Source organism: Sapajus apella, unplaced genomic scaffold, assembly GCF_009761245.1.
Source record: "Sapajus apella isolate SASKATOON/1434 unplaced genomic scaffold, GSC_monkey_1.0 scaffold34, whole genome shotgun sequence".
NCBI classification, from domain to species: Eukaryota; Metazoa; Chordata; class Mammalia; order Primates; family Cebidae; genus Sapajus; species Sapajus apella.
This window is the reverse complement of record NW_022436974.1, coordinates 14,907,169-14,921,745: the sequence shown is the minus strand read 5'-3', so window position 1 is coordinate 14,921,745 and position 14,577 is coordinate 14,907,169. Positions and strand designations below refer to the sequence as shown.

The 14,577-nt window shown below is 44.5% G+C and overlaps 1 protein-coding gene across 6 annotated transcripts in view; it reads right to left on the bottom strand.

Moving 5' to 3' along the window:
• The window catches only part of ME3 (malic enzyme 3), a 209,908-nt gene that overhangs the window by 42,901 nt on the left and 152,430 nt on the right, over positions 1-14,577 (bottom strand). For all 6 annotated transcript variants that reach the window (XR_004274295.1, XM_032295840.1, XM_032295841.1 and 3 more), the window contains one exon: positions 9,024-9,127. Coding sequence is in view for 5 of the 6 variants with exons in the window: in XM_032295840.1 (XP_032151731.1) it covers positions 9,024-9,127 (104 nt within the window). In the remaining variant the exon portion in view is untranslated. The remainder of the gene's footprint in view (positions 1-9,023; positions 9,128-14,577) is intronic.

The following is a 14,577-nucleotide window of genomic DNA, read 5'->3' as shown; positions in this document are numbered from 1 at the left end:
TGCATGATTAATTAGCAAATGAATTATACAGCCAGTAAGATTACAGTCAGGGAAAGAGTTTCAGGCCAGGCTGGTCAGAGTAGATTTCCCTAGGGAAGGCAGCATTTGAACTGGGGCATTATTATGGGTTCTGCCTCTAATCTCCTCCCACATCTTGTCAATTTTTTTTTTTTTTTGAGACGGAGTTTCACTCATGTTACCCAGGCTGGAGTGCAATGGCGTGATCTCGGCTCACCGCAACCTCCGCCTCCTGGGTTCAGGCAATTCTCCTGCCTCAGCCTCCTGAGCAGCTGGGATTACAGGCACGCACCACCATGCCCAGCTAATTTTTTGTATTTTTAGTAGAGACGGGGTTTCACCATGTTGACCAGGATGGTCTCGATTTCTTGACCTCGTGGTCCACCCGCCTAGGCCTCCCAAAGTGCTGGGATTACAGGCTTGAGCCACCGCGCCCGGCTCATCTTGTCAATTTTAATACAATACTTTTGTTGTTCAAGAACCTACCATGGCTCCCTATGGCTCTACATCAAGTCCCAGGTAAGGTATTTTGTGGATTGGCAATTTTCAAACATTTTTAGCAGAAGAATTCTTTAATAAAATATTGAGCAGAAACCAGACATTGAAGGCAACGAAAAACAATAAAATGTTTCTTCAAGTGGTTTAAATTTTTTATGGTTGGTGGAAAGTATTTCCTTTATTGCACTCCTGATGTGCTTCTGTGCTTCTGTGGAGTCCTGGGGCCCAGGGAAACTTGATTTAAGAACTACTGGATTAGATGACTGGAGCCCTTTCTACTTTTGAGCTCTAATAATCATGACCTTCTGGCTGGATTTCAAGGCTTATCATAGTGTGATGGTTAATTTTAGGTATCAGCTTGCCTGGTTTAAGGGATACTCAGATAGCTGGTAAAGCATTATTTCTGGGTATATTTGTGAGGGTGTTTCTGGAAGAGACTGGTATTTGTATTAGTGAACTGAATGAGGAAGATCCACCTTCACCCAATATGGGCAGGCACCATCCAATTGGTCGATGGCTCAGACAGAACAAAAAGGCAGAGGAAGGGTGAATTTGTTCTCTCTTCTGAATTGGGAACACCCATCTTCTCCTGCCCTTGGGCATCCGAACTCTAGGCTCTTCGGCCTTCTGACTCCAGGATTTGCACCAATGACCCCCACTTCAGATTTAGACTAAGCTATGCCACTGGCTTCCTTGGTTCTCCAGCTTGCAGACACCATATCATGGGATTTCTTTGCCTCCATAATCATGTTAGCCAATTCTCATAATAAATCCCCTCTCATCTATCTAAATACCTAATGTCCTATTGGTTCTGTTACTCTGGAGAAACCTAAACAGTAGATGTAGTCAGCAACATCCTTTTTTAACCTTATTTCAAACCACTAAACATTCATCTCTAGTTGGGCCATTCTTCTAGATACTCACTGCCTTCCCTGAATACTCATTGCTTTTTCTGTGTTCTTGCTCCTCTCATGATATACCTTCTATACAGAACATCATTGTTTCTCCTGCTGCTTACTTAAATTCAGCCCTAAATTTGTAAACCTTCATTTCTTCCCAGTCATTCCTGATTGTCCCTTTCTCTGAATTTCCTTTGAGCTGAGGGTCAACACCAAATCGTTGAGTACTTAACTCTTTCCTAATTATTTTCTATTCAAAAATGTTGTCTTCTTGGAAGGAATGTAAGGTTGTTGAGGACACAGCTGATGTCTTGTTTTGTTTTTCTTTTTTGAGATGGAGTCTCACTCTGTCACCCAGGCTGGAGTGCAGTGGCACAATCTTGGCTCACTGCAATGTCTCCCAGGTTCAAGCAATTCTTGTGCCTCAGCCTCCTGAGTAGCTGAGATTACAGGCATGTGCCACCATACCCAGCTAATTTTTTTTTTTTGTATTTTTGGTACAGATGGGGTTTCACCATGTTGGCCAGGCTGGTCTTGAACTCCTGACCTCAAGTGATCCAGCAACCTTGGCTTCCCAAAGTGCTGGGATTACAGGCATGAGCCACTGCCCCTGGCCTAGCTGATATCTTTTATTTCTTTTGAATCTCATTACAGTGCCTAGTAGACTGTTGGATATGTAGTCATTATTCAGAAGCCCTGGAAATGCATGATCAGATACATGATTTGCTGGTGCTGCTTCAAGCTTCTATGGTAAGTTTTTCTCACCTCAGTTATGAAAATAAAGCTCAAGTCCCAGAGTTCTGGCTGCAGTACCTACTATTTCTATCTCTTTGCTAGCAAAATGCATTCCCTTATGGAATAAGTATACCCTTTCCAGTTGAAGAGTGAAATTTTCAAATGTACATATTTTTGGGGAAGGTGATGTGATTTTCACAGGAAGTTTTTTAGAAGAAATTCCCCAAACAAGGCAATCACCTGTCTTTACCTAACTAATGAATTTGCCATCTCCCTCTTCCAAGCAGGGAAGTTTCACTGCCATGAAGGCAAGGCACTTTGTGGAGAATCAGGCCCAACACGTACCTGCTTATGGGATAGGCAGGCCTGATTCTTGCCCATGATGTGTCTTCGGGGTTGGAGTACCCAGATGTGTGAGTGCTTTCCCCACATGTAGAAATGCAATTATTCCCTACATGAAAGCACCTCAGGTTCCTCATGGCAAAGGGGATTCCAGCAGAAACAATGGGCACAGCCCTGCTTGGGAAGTTTTCAGACCAAAAAGAAGCTGTCAGAGCTGCAGGTATATTGCAAGGTAGACCTCCATGGCAGGGTAAGCCGAGAGAACATGCTGTGTCTTTCCTCCCTGCTGATAAAACTGTGGAAAGTCTCTGTGTGTTAATCCTTACACCTTCACCGTGGCCTTCAGTCTGACTCTGAAAGTGGGAAGACCTGGGGCTGCTCAAGATGTCTCTTCTGGGGATGTGGTCCATTGGAGTTTCTCTTTTTATTTTATTTTTTTTAAGAGACAGGGTCTCATTCTGTTGCCCAGGCTGGAGTGCAGTGATGCCATCATAGCTCACTGCAGCTTTGAATCCCTGGGCTTAAGTGATCCTCTTGCTTCAACTTTTTAAGTAGCGGGGAATAAAAGCAGGTGCTACCATGCCCAGCTGATTTTTTTTTTTTTTTTTTTTTTTTTTTGGAGAGAAGGGTGTGTCACTATGTTGCCTGGGCTGGTCTCAAACTCCCGGCCTGGTCTGAAAGTCCTAGCCTCAAATGATGCTCCCACCTTGGCCTCCCAAAGTGCTGAGATTACAGGTATGAGCCACTGTGCTCAGCTGCAGAGTTTCTCAAATTTTAATCCTTGCACAGCTGTATGAGAATCATTAGGACAACTTCAAAAATACAGATGTCCAGGTCTCAACCCAGGCCTTCTGTGGCATAGGAGCCTGAAGTCTATATTCTTGATAAGTTTCCTTGATGACTCAGAAGCAAAGCCAGATTTAGGAACCATAGGTCAATATTAGCATGCCTACTTTGATTAGGTCCACTGCTTTGCTCCAGAGTGGATTGGGAGTGGGAGTGGGGGTGGAGTATACCCAAGACAGCATATTCCTGCATGTTTTTATAACTCAGAAGAAGCAGCTGCAGCTTCATGTGGACCAAAATAGAGGCTTACGTTAGCCCTTGAAATATCCTGAACACCTGGAGAAAAATAACCCAGAGGCTCCCTTAGCCTCAGAGTTGCTATTGAGTTGTGGGAGTAGCAGGACCAGCCAGCATGAGTGCTCAAAGAGTCACAGATGCTTAGGTCACAAGGCTCCTCACAGATCAAAAGTGGGTAAAGCATAGCACACAGGTGCCACCCTTATTCCCTGCTCAGGGAAGACACTGCTAATCAACCATGACACTCATCTCTGTTGAACCCAAAGAAGTTCAGAGTCCTAAGCAATCAGAGCTGACACAAAGAATGAAATCTTTTACTCTCCTGGCCATTCTTACCAACAATATTCTTGTCTAGTCCTAAAATTTGTTGAGCACTTTGACTTGCAGTTATCCATAGGACACAGTTCAGAAAACAGTGGTGAGTCATATTCTCTTCTCTTTCTCTGGGCAAACTCAATCATTCCCTTGATATTAATACTATCTATGGATTGGCAACTTGCAACTTTATGTTTCTGCCCCAGAACTCTTCTTGAGCTTCAGACTTACACAGAGACTCAGAGGCTAAGAAAGTGTTTATTTCTGTTTATTTCTCTGTGTATTGCTCACTATGCATGGCTCAGTGTCTGGTTTACAGCAAGTACTAGGTAGACATGCTCATTGATTTTATATACCGTTCCCCTGCTTACCTGTGTAACTGAGTGATTCTTTTCTCATGCCCTGCTATAGTGCAAGCTGACCCATTCCTCATCCCTCCCAGGCTAGATGGGGTGTGGCAGTCTCTGACATTGGTGGTCGCCATGCCACCTAGTATTTATGTCCTTGTATAACCTCCTCCCTTGGACTCTAGTATGGACCTGTGATTTGCTTCAACCAGTATAATGTGGTGGAAGTTAGACTGTGCCAGTTCCAGCTGGCACAGAGGAGCCCAGCCTTTCTAGTGTCCCAGCTGAGCCTGCTCCCAGCTAGTTAGCTAGCTGAAAGCAGCCTTTTGTGTGTGACCATTGGCAAGAACAGGAGAAAAACCACTTCAGCTGAGTCAGTTCAGCTTGCAAGAATAAAGAGCAAATAAAATGTTAAGCCACTAAGATTTGGGGTGGTTTGTTACACAGCAAAAGAAACATAGATGTGTTCATTGACACCACAGATCAAGAGGCAAGTGAACAGTCTTGGAATCTCATCTCCTTGTTTTTAGCTTTAACTTTGAATTTTGGTGCTCTGCTCTGCACAGATGCCCAACAAGTCACAATTCCTTTCATCCCTGTAAATCTGATCAGGGCATAGGAGAGCCATCTAGTCATTCCGACAGCACATATAGTTGAACAGAAATGTTTAGAGTAGCCCTCCAAATGTAAGGGTAGAAACAAGTGGGACGAGAAGCAGAGGGGAGAAGGAATGGGAAGAGTCACATTTAGGTTGAAGTGACACAGAGAATGAATGCTGGAGAAGGCAGGGTTGGCTCCGGAAGGACGGGGGGGTGGGGGTCACATCAAATTTGGAAGGTAACATTAAGGGGTGGGCCTGTGGTAACTGGCTCCAGATATCAGAGAGGCCCATGGCTGTATTTTCTGTGAAAACTAGAACTTTCTACACGGAGCACTAATAGTAAAATTGCGATTTCCAGTATGGTGTGAATCTCAAGGATTAAGCGTGTGTGTGTGATTATGGTTGAGGGGAGGGAGAGAAAAGAGAGAGAGAGAGAGAGAGTGAATGCACAAGATAAAAAATGGATAGACTAAAAGAAAAATTTTTCTTGAAGCTAAAAAGTAGGTGACTTTGTAAAAAGTAATGTTTCTTTATCATTTCCTTTTTTAAACACTCTCATCTAAGCAGCTTAAGAATCCCTGTATTAAGGATTTTGGAACTAGGGATGAAGGGGGTGGTTTCCTCTCCTGGTCTGCCTAAAGGCCCAAGCTGCTGCTGACATCAAGCTTCTGTCCAGCCCAAGCCAATTATCAGACAGAGCTAGGGCTCCAGGTGCAAACTTAAAACATAGACAATTCTCATCCATGCTCCTGTAAGTAACAGAAATGAAAAATGTGAATGGAAGCCATCAGGGAAAACTTGTGACAGCAGGAGGTGGTGTTTGGGTACAATGCTCCCATCCACTGCATGGCAGAGAAAGAGCAGGAAAAATGAGGCAATCAGTCCTTGCCATCAGTCTTTGTCTCAGCTTTGAGAAGGACACTCCCAGCTGTCTGTTGCTGTGGTTCACAGACCTAAATGGAGATTCCTTTTGTCCTGGCAGGTTCTCCTTAGTGGCCAAGCTCCAGGACAGGAACTAAGCCACAGTACATTTATTTCAGGCCAAAAAAAACACACATCCCTATTAGTGGGTAGGGCCAGGAAGGTGGAGCTTTTTATTAGCAGGATGTTTGGACAGAGACGAGGATGTTGAAAGCAGGAGTCAACACTTCCCAAGGTTCTTTCTTAAAATATGTTGTGTTTGACTTTGGAACTCCTGACTCACCCCCAGGCTGGGCATTCTGTCTTGGAGCTACTGTATTCCCAGGATTGCTTGGGGAAACCAGCTCATTCCCCACCTACAGTATCCACAGAAACATCTGCTATAGCTTATTAGAAAGTCAAAACAACCAACCATCAATTCATCATCTTTTCTGTTTAAGGACACATTCCTGTTGGCTGACGCATGCCCCTCCCCAAGGGTCATCCCCTGGACTGCCTGTGTGTGTCTGTAAAACTGTGAACTGATTTTGATGATAATTTGAACAGCCTCTCACATCCTAGTTTATTTAACCTTCTCACATGAATAGCAATACTTCTCTTTGGGGAATCACAGAATGATTACTGAATCATTAGATAAGCAGTGAGCCCTGGAAACAGGAAGCAAACAGTGGGCTTTCAAAGCCAACTTCCTTTCCTTCTCTTTTCATCCACAGGTGACACAGCATTATAGAAAGCAGCCTGTACTTGGAGTCAGTAGTCCCAGGTTCAGCTTGCAGTCCTGACAGGTACTTTGTGACCTGAGATAGCTAACTTGGTCTCTCTGAGTCTCAGTTTTCTCTTGCATAATGGGAATAATAATACCTATCTGGCTACCTACAGAGGATTTTTTAAGAGGTTGGAATAGAATACTGAGGTGGGAAGGCAGCTTAAAGAACATCTAATGCTTGAATTCCTTTCTATAATATCACCACATATAAGCCACGGAACTTATCCTTGAACTCTTTCTGTGACAGGGAACTCATTCCCACAGACACTCCAGTGCAATGTGAGATAGCTCTGATTTATTTTGAGCTGAAAACTGCTTCCTTTAGCATTCCACCAATTGGTTCTTCTTCATGTAAATATGTAGAAACAAGTCCAATTCTCTTCTGAAAGAACAGCTTTTAGAATCTGGAGGTGCTACCATGTCCCTAACATAGACAGAGCAGTCTCTGAGTATTCTCTCTACCAGGCTCAGCTTTTGGTTCTCTTCACTGTCATGGTTATTGCTCTCCAAAGGCACTTTAGGTAATTTATAAACCTCAATGTAGCTTCTCTTGCACTGGTTATGGTATTCGGGATTTCTGAAAGGGAGAGAATAAAGAACAACATCCACCTCCCTTGTCCTAGATGCTGTGCCTCTGTTAATGCAGTTGACACTTGGATTTGCCTTATTTGGTGGCCACATCTCAATAGCAGCCCTTCCTCCTTCAGCAGCAAACATCTAGCTTTCTGATCACCACCTCCTTTCTTTCCAGCTTATTCCATCTACTACCTGACTCAACAGTTTCTAAACCTCACCAGAACTTACTTTCCATTGATCACCCTTTCACTGTCCCTTGTCCCTCCCCTCTACCACGTCCTCCTATTCCCTCCCCTCTTAACCAGCCTAGAGCTCATGATAAAATTATAACTGTTCCCTTGAGTAGACGCTCAACTCTTTGGCTCTTTCCCTTTTTCTCTTGCCTGGCAAAATCCTCAACCCTGATTACACTCTGCTGTCTTCATCTTCCTGCCCTTGGACCCAGACAATTGAACTTTGCTAGAGGAAATTAACTAGCTTAAGTTAAATTCATAAACAGTAACTCCAAGGGGGCCCAGAGAGGTACCCAGTGATCATGTTCTAGCTTCCCAGTCTGGACATTCTGCCACTCTCCTAGATGATTAGGTTCCACTTCCTCTATCCTTAAACCCCCATCCTCACTCTATGCTCATGACCTTGTCTTCAAGCGAATGGGACTCCCCCTCACTCCCACCAACACATCTACCTGCCTGCTCCATCAGGGCCCCGTACTCTGCCTTCCCTTTCTCCCTGTGGTTGGTTTTCTGTGCTCCAAGACTGAGCTCTTCAGGTGTGCAACGGATCCTCTGTCCTGCTTGCTTACTCGAGGACTTTTGCGCCCTATCCTGCAGTCCATCATTCATTTCCTCTTTTGACAGGATCATTTCCACCTTATAAACCACAATATTATTTTACTCTCATCTTAAAAAACAAAACACAACAACAAAAACTTTTTTCTTATATCCAGATAAGGAAACAAGATAAGGAGACTCAGAAAAGTTTACTAACCTGGTCAAAGTCACACATCTAAAAAGTGGAGGGGACAAAGATCAAATCACAGTTTTCCCACCCCTAAAGCCCACCCAGATGAGACTTTGTGGGCTCCAGCCCGCTGTGCTGGTTCAAGAGGCTGAGATTGGGCAAGGGAGCACTTTGCCAAGGATGGGCAGATCAGCTCTGCCAAATCTGTGCAATTTTGGGGCAGTAAGAAGGCTGGTGCTTTGCAAGTGAGAAGGGCACCTGCTTTGTCTTCAGAGGCCCACTGAGCTGCCGAAACTCTGGCTTGACCAGCTTTTCTCTGAGACTAAACATGGGTGTGTGAGGGCTATCATCAGGCCTCCATCCCAGCAGCACATCAGCCACAGCATGGTAAGTGGGTGGCCACGATGGCAGACAGATGGGGCAGGCGAGCGGGGGAGAAGCTGCCAATATTGTGCACCCCAGTGAAGAGATGACACCTCATAAATCTTGCAGGCCCAGATCCCATGTGGTCTGCCACAGTGCCTCATTAACACTTCCTTGTTCTCACAAAGAGGTGGAAAATAACCAAATGTGACATGCTGCCTTCCAAAGTCATTTCATCAGAAGGGCACACATCTTTCCTCCACCACTTGCAACATCCCTACTTGTGATGAGAGTCCTAAACAGCTCAGGCCAAGAGGTTTTTCTCCCGGGACAACAGATACTTATCTACCTCCAGATCACAGCCTTCAGCCATCAGCCCTCTCCTTCCCTCCCCTCTCTTCCCAGAGATTCTCCTAGAGAATGAGCCCATTTGGCCTCCAGTCTTATCAACCCAAGGGGTCAAGTTGGAATTTTCAGAATACCTGGAAAAGCATGTATCTACTGCCTTTTCTTTATTTATCTGCCAAAACCAGTGTTGATTTCAGTCACAGCATCTCTTAAAAGTCCTCTTTCAAAAGGGACAGACTGGGTCCACTTACTTGTCTGTCACAGCCTGCATGAATTCGTCCAGCAAGTCATCATACGCCTTCCCGCGCACACGCTGGTGTTTCAGGCCGATGTACAGAGGGTCTCTGAGCAGCTCCTGGAACAGATAGCACCCATTGACTGAGCCTACTCCCGGTGTTCCACTTTTTTTTTTTTCCCCAACAAGTATCCAGGATTACTGGGATGAACCAGGAGGTAGGAGGAGAGGAGGAAGTAGGAAGCTGACTGGACCCCCCTGCCCAGGTGTCATCTCTGAAAGGGTTTGGAGGCTAAGCCAGTGACTAAGGGTGGACTCTCAGGTGGTCCCCATTTTAGAAACCAAGGATGCTTTGAACCAGGCAAGCCTCTCTCAAACACAGTCTTTCAACCTCCATCTGCAGGCTCTAGGGTTATTTCAGGATTTCTCAACAGTGGCACTACTCGCATTTTGGCTGGGATAATTCTTTAACATGAGGGCTGACATGCACACTGTAGGATATTTGTCAGCATCTTTGGCCTCTAGCCACTAGATTCTAGCAACACTCACAGCTGTAACTGTCAAAAATGTCTTCAAGGCCTGATGTGATGGCTCATGCCTATAATCTCAGCACTTTGGGAGGCCAAGGTAGAAGGATCTCTTGAGCCCAGGAGTCTGAGACTGTCCTGGCCAACACAGTGAGACCCCATCTCTACAAAAAAAGTTTAAAAATTAGCTGGGCATGGTGGTGTGTGTCTTTGGTCCCAGCTACTCAGGAGACTGAGGCAGGAGGATCACTTGATTCTGGGAGGCCAAGGCTGCAGTGAGCCATGATCGCGCCACTCTAGCCTGGGCAACAGAATGAGACCCTGTCTCAAAAAAGAAAAAGAAAAAGAAATGTCTTGAGACATTGACGAAGGTCTTCTTAGGGACAAAACTGTCACTGGTTGAGATCCATTGTAGCCGACTTTAGGCAGCATCTGCATTGAAGCATTGGGTCTCATCCAGAGTCCCTGGTCTGGAGTTATATTAGAAAACCAACCCACTTTTCTATCCTTTTCATTCCTCTCTTTTCCTCTCCCTTCCTTCCCTCCCTCCCTCCCTCCTTGAAATCTTACTGAATACCTACCATGTGCCTCACATTGTGCTAGGCCCTGAGGATACAAGCATAGAATGAAACAACCAGGAATTTCATTTCAAGAAAGATGCTCACCTTAACACTTAGCCTGTGTTTAGGGCCCCTCCACCCAACCTCCTGCAGCTCTTTCCTTCACAGCAATCAAATGCTATTGGGTTATCTGTGTCTACGTCGGTGTGAATGACCACTCCCGCTGGCTGACTTACTTTCCACATCTTCCATTCCTCCCACCCAACCACAGATTCAGTGGACTCATTCATGCATAACACATTTATTTGTCATTACTGTTGCTGACACTGGGCTCAGTGGGGGACTTGTAGAAAAGTAAGAAATGGTTGTTGCCTTCTAGTGCTGACAGGTGACTGCTGAGTAAACTAACACATTCTACTGCAGGGCAGAGTGGCGCTGCTCTGAAACAAAGTGTGGCACATGCAGGCACAGTGATGAGTGAAGAAATTCCCCTTGGTGTGCAGATTGGGATTGTGTCATGCAGAAAATGGTCGGCCAGGAAGAGACGGGCAGATTTCAGCAGGTGGGCCTCTAGGCTGAGAAGTCAGCATGAAGAAAGGTTGAGGGCTGGAGGCAGGAGGATGAAGTACCTGGTATATTTGAGAGATGGGAGGTAATTCCATGTGTTACAATTTCCAGGAATTATCTATGTTTTTGTCTGACTCACTAAAAATATAAGTTCCTAGAGGACAAGGTTTTGTGTTATCTTCACCTCCATCTGAACTGCTGGTGCAGGACACAAAGATTAGGACCAGTGGGCCTACACCCCGACCCTTGGGGGCTTACAGTCAAGTGTCACCTCCACCACTCTCAGCTCTATGACTTTGGGCAGGTTATGGGGCTTCTCGAAGCCTTCTTCTCATCTGTCAAGTGGAGATGAAGTATGGGCTGCATGGGGTGATTGTGATGATCAAGTGAAAAAATATATGTGAAAGAGCTTGGTGAATTATAACATATGCTATAAAACAGTGGTAGCAGTTTTAGCTTTCACGGTGCCTCCAATGTGTCATGTATTGTCCTAAGTACTTTACTTAACCCAGTGAGGTCACGTCAGTCACAAAGGTGTGTGGCTCAGAACTGTCTTAAGGGAACCTGCTGAGGGAGGGCAACTGGTGGACAGCCTTTAGCTGCCACACTTTCCCTGGATTGCTTAATGACTGAGCATGGAGGGAGTGTAGAGTTAACCATTTCTGCCCAACTGAGACTCTGCAGGGGCAGGAACTTCCCACTGGTCTGACTGAGCTGGAGAAACTCTCCCCAGGCTCCCCTGCAGCCCAGGGTCTCTTACTCACTCCCTCCTGCTCTCTCTTCACAGGTGGTTGACCTGTACTACAGTCTGAAGGCTCTACTCACCCCCAACTCCTCCTACTCCCTCCCCCTTTATTCTTCACAGGTGTCGCCCCAATACCTCTCTCTCATATCTATTTCTCAAAGGACCCAAGAGGTAGGTCTCATCATTTCCCCCATTTTATAAATGAGGCAACAAGACACAGAGAGGTTAAGCAACCCGCTTAAGAGTTGGGGCTCATAAGTGCAGGAGTCAGGATTCAAAGACAGGGCCAGAGTCTATGATTGGAAGCACTCAGCCAGGCTGCATAGGTGGTTCTTCTGCATACCAACAAGAATCAATTTTTCTTTTTAAGGACACTCTTTTGGGTCCATACTGCTTTAATATCACTGTAGTAGGTGTTGGGGAGGGTGTAGTTTAAGGGACAGAAAAGAAGAGGAAGAAGAGGAAGCAACTGTGTTCTTAACCCTTTACCCCAAATCCCGGGTACACGTAAGATCTAAGGTACGGTTAGCACTTTGTCAAAGGTACCATAGTTTTACATTTAGAAAGACGGTGGGCCCTGGCCTCTTCTTTCACTCTCCTCATCCCCTGGATTGAACACCCTTGAAACTGTTTAGGATTCTTCCCTGGTAGAGGGGTGTGTGTGTGTGTGTGTGTGTGTACGTGTGTGTCAGAGGGTGGGGGACCTAAAGGGTGAAAGTGGTGTATACATGGTGCCTACCCTTCCACATGCCACCTTCAAAGTGACCATCAAAAGCCACTTAGAAGCAGCAAATATCCAGAAAGAAGAAATGATACATGATAGTAGAGTAACTTGAAATAGCTAGGCAATAATTAAAATTGGTGGTTTTTAGACTATGCAGTCACCTGGACAAATTTGTAAGAGATTATTTACAGTGGAAAAAGCAGGATATAAATACACAGATATCATAATTACAACTATCTGAAACACACACACAGAGCTTGGAAGGATGTACACAAAAATGATTGAAAATAGTGTTACTCTTGGTGTTGACAGAAAATATTCACTTTGCTAGTTCGTATAGAGATTAAAAGGGTCCATGGTGAGTTATAATTTAGGATGTTGCCAAATCATAGGTTTGAATCTTGGTGCATCAGGCAGCATAGAGTGAATTTCTCAATCCTGCATATGCAATTTCTGGGGTAAGTTAAGTTCCCCAGTGGTACTAAAGAATTTTTAGATTTTCAAAAAATTTCTCAGTATACTACACTAAAGATCAAAGGTCAACCATAACGAGATGCTGTTGAGATACAAGGGTGACTATAAAAAGCTTTTAAAAAGTGTTTATATTTTCCTTTCATAATAAAATGTTCTATGTCTCAGATACTTTAACCACAAAAAATGAAAAAAATAGTTTCCATATGGACATGATGTTAAAATATAGCTTCTTATGTTTTTATAGAGTTTTAAAGTAATTAACTCATTTGTTCATTCTAATAGTCTGACCTCTTCTCATCCCATTTTACAGGAAGTTGGAGTTCAAGGGTTTAAATAAACTGCCCAAGTTCACAGAACCAGAAAGTAGCTACGCTGAGATTGAGCTTTGTCTGGGTCTCATGACAGCGTCCTCTTCAACCCATCACTTGATATTGTGGGGACCGGGGAACCAGGGAACCAAACGGCAGCTCCTCACCCTCTGCCTGGTCCTCCTGGAAGAGGTCACTAGCGGCTGCAGGCTCTTGTCCTGCAGACCAGGCTGGGGAAAAGGGAAAGCTGGAATGGGTTCAGGGGAAAGGCTGTGTCCACATCTCTAGTCAGCTGGTTTTCCTTTAGCAGGAGTGGCAATGGCTTCTCTAAAACAGTACTGGGCAGAGCTCCCACGGCTGACTTGGCACAACATAGAACAAGAAGTCCACATTCTGCTGTGTGTCCACCAACTGACTGAGATATAAGAATGCCTGCCAGCAAGGGGTAGGAGTAGCAACCTGCCTGGACCCCCTCCTTGCAGCCCTTCTCTATCTTGACTTCTTCACATGTGTTTAGAAGAGAAGATTTTACCAGATAGTATTGCCAGATAAAATACAGGATGCCTAGTTAAATTTGAATTTCAGACAGGCAATAATTAAAAAGAAATGTTTAGAATTAGCGTCACCCATGTACTACATGGAATACACTTAGGCTAAAAATGTTGAATTGCTTATCTGAAATTTAAATGTCACAGTGTATTATATTTTTATTTGCTAAATCTGGTAACCCTATCGATACAGGCAGAGGAATCTTCAAATTTGGAGGCAACATGCCACAGGGGAAAGGACACTACTGGACCTGGTGGCTCTGGTCAGGATGCTTCCCTCTGAGCATCCTCAGTAGGGCCCAAAGGGGCTCTAGGCTTCCAAGTAAGATAGACCTGAGTTTGAATTGAGGCTTTGTCATTTAACTAACTCTGTGACTTTGGGCAAGGTATTTAACTTTTCTCTGCTCTTTGTTAAATAGGGATAATAATGATTTCTATCAACAATGCAAGCTGTTTGAGCTCCTCATTCATCTGCATCTCCCCAGAGAATTGTACAGTGATGAAACACATAAGCCCTTGAGAAGCATTTAGTGATATGACTGTCAGAGTCCTGGGACTGGGCTAAGGAGATGCTGAATTAAAAACTAAGAAGGTCTTAGAAATCACTTGGTTCAGCTTCCTCCAAATGAGTTTTTGAAGCTTGGAAAGAATAAATGAAATGCCTGAAGTCACAAAACACATTGGTGGAAACAACAAGGCAGAAATCATGGTTTCTAAACCAGGACTCTTCCCAGGGTGGGGACCAGGCTTATTCACTCCCAGACTTTAGTGTTCAGTAGGGTGCCTGGCACCTAAATATTCAGTGACTAAATCTTTCCCCTCTGTTAGATTCTTACTAAGTTTGCTTTGGAACCAAGTAAGTCAATGATTATAATTTTAGGTGAAGGCCTTTATTCAAAGTGGATGAAGCAGAACTTTCTTCTCTGCCATGGGAGTTAGAGGGTTGAATGTGCTCTCTATGGCTGTTTGTCCAGCTCTGCCTCCCCTAAGGTTTTTCTTGGAGACAAAATGTCACGGAAAACAAAATGGTTTCCTCCTCTTCACTGCCCATATCAGTGAGCATTGGATTTAAGCTTGAAGACAGATAAACCTCCTGGTTGAAAAAATATTTATCTTG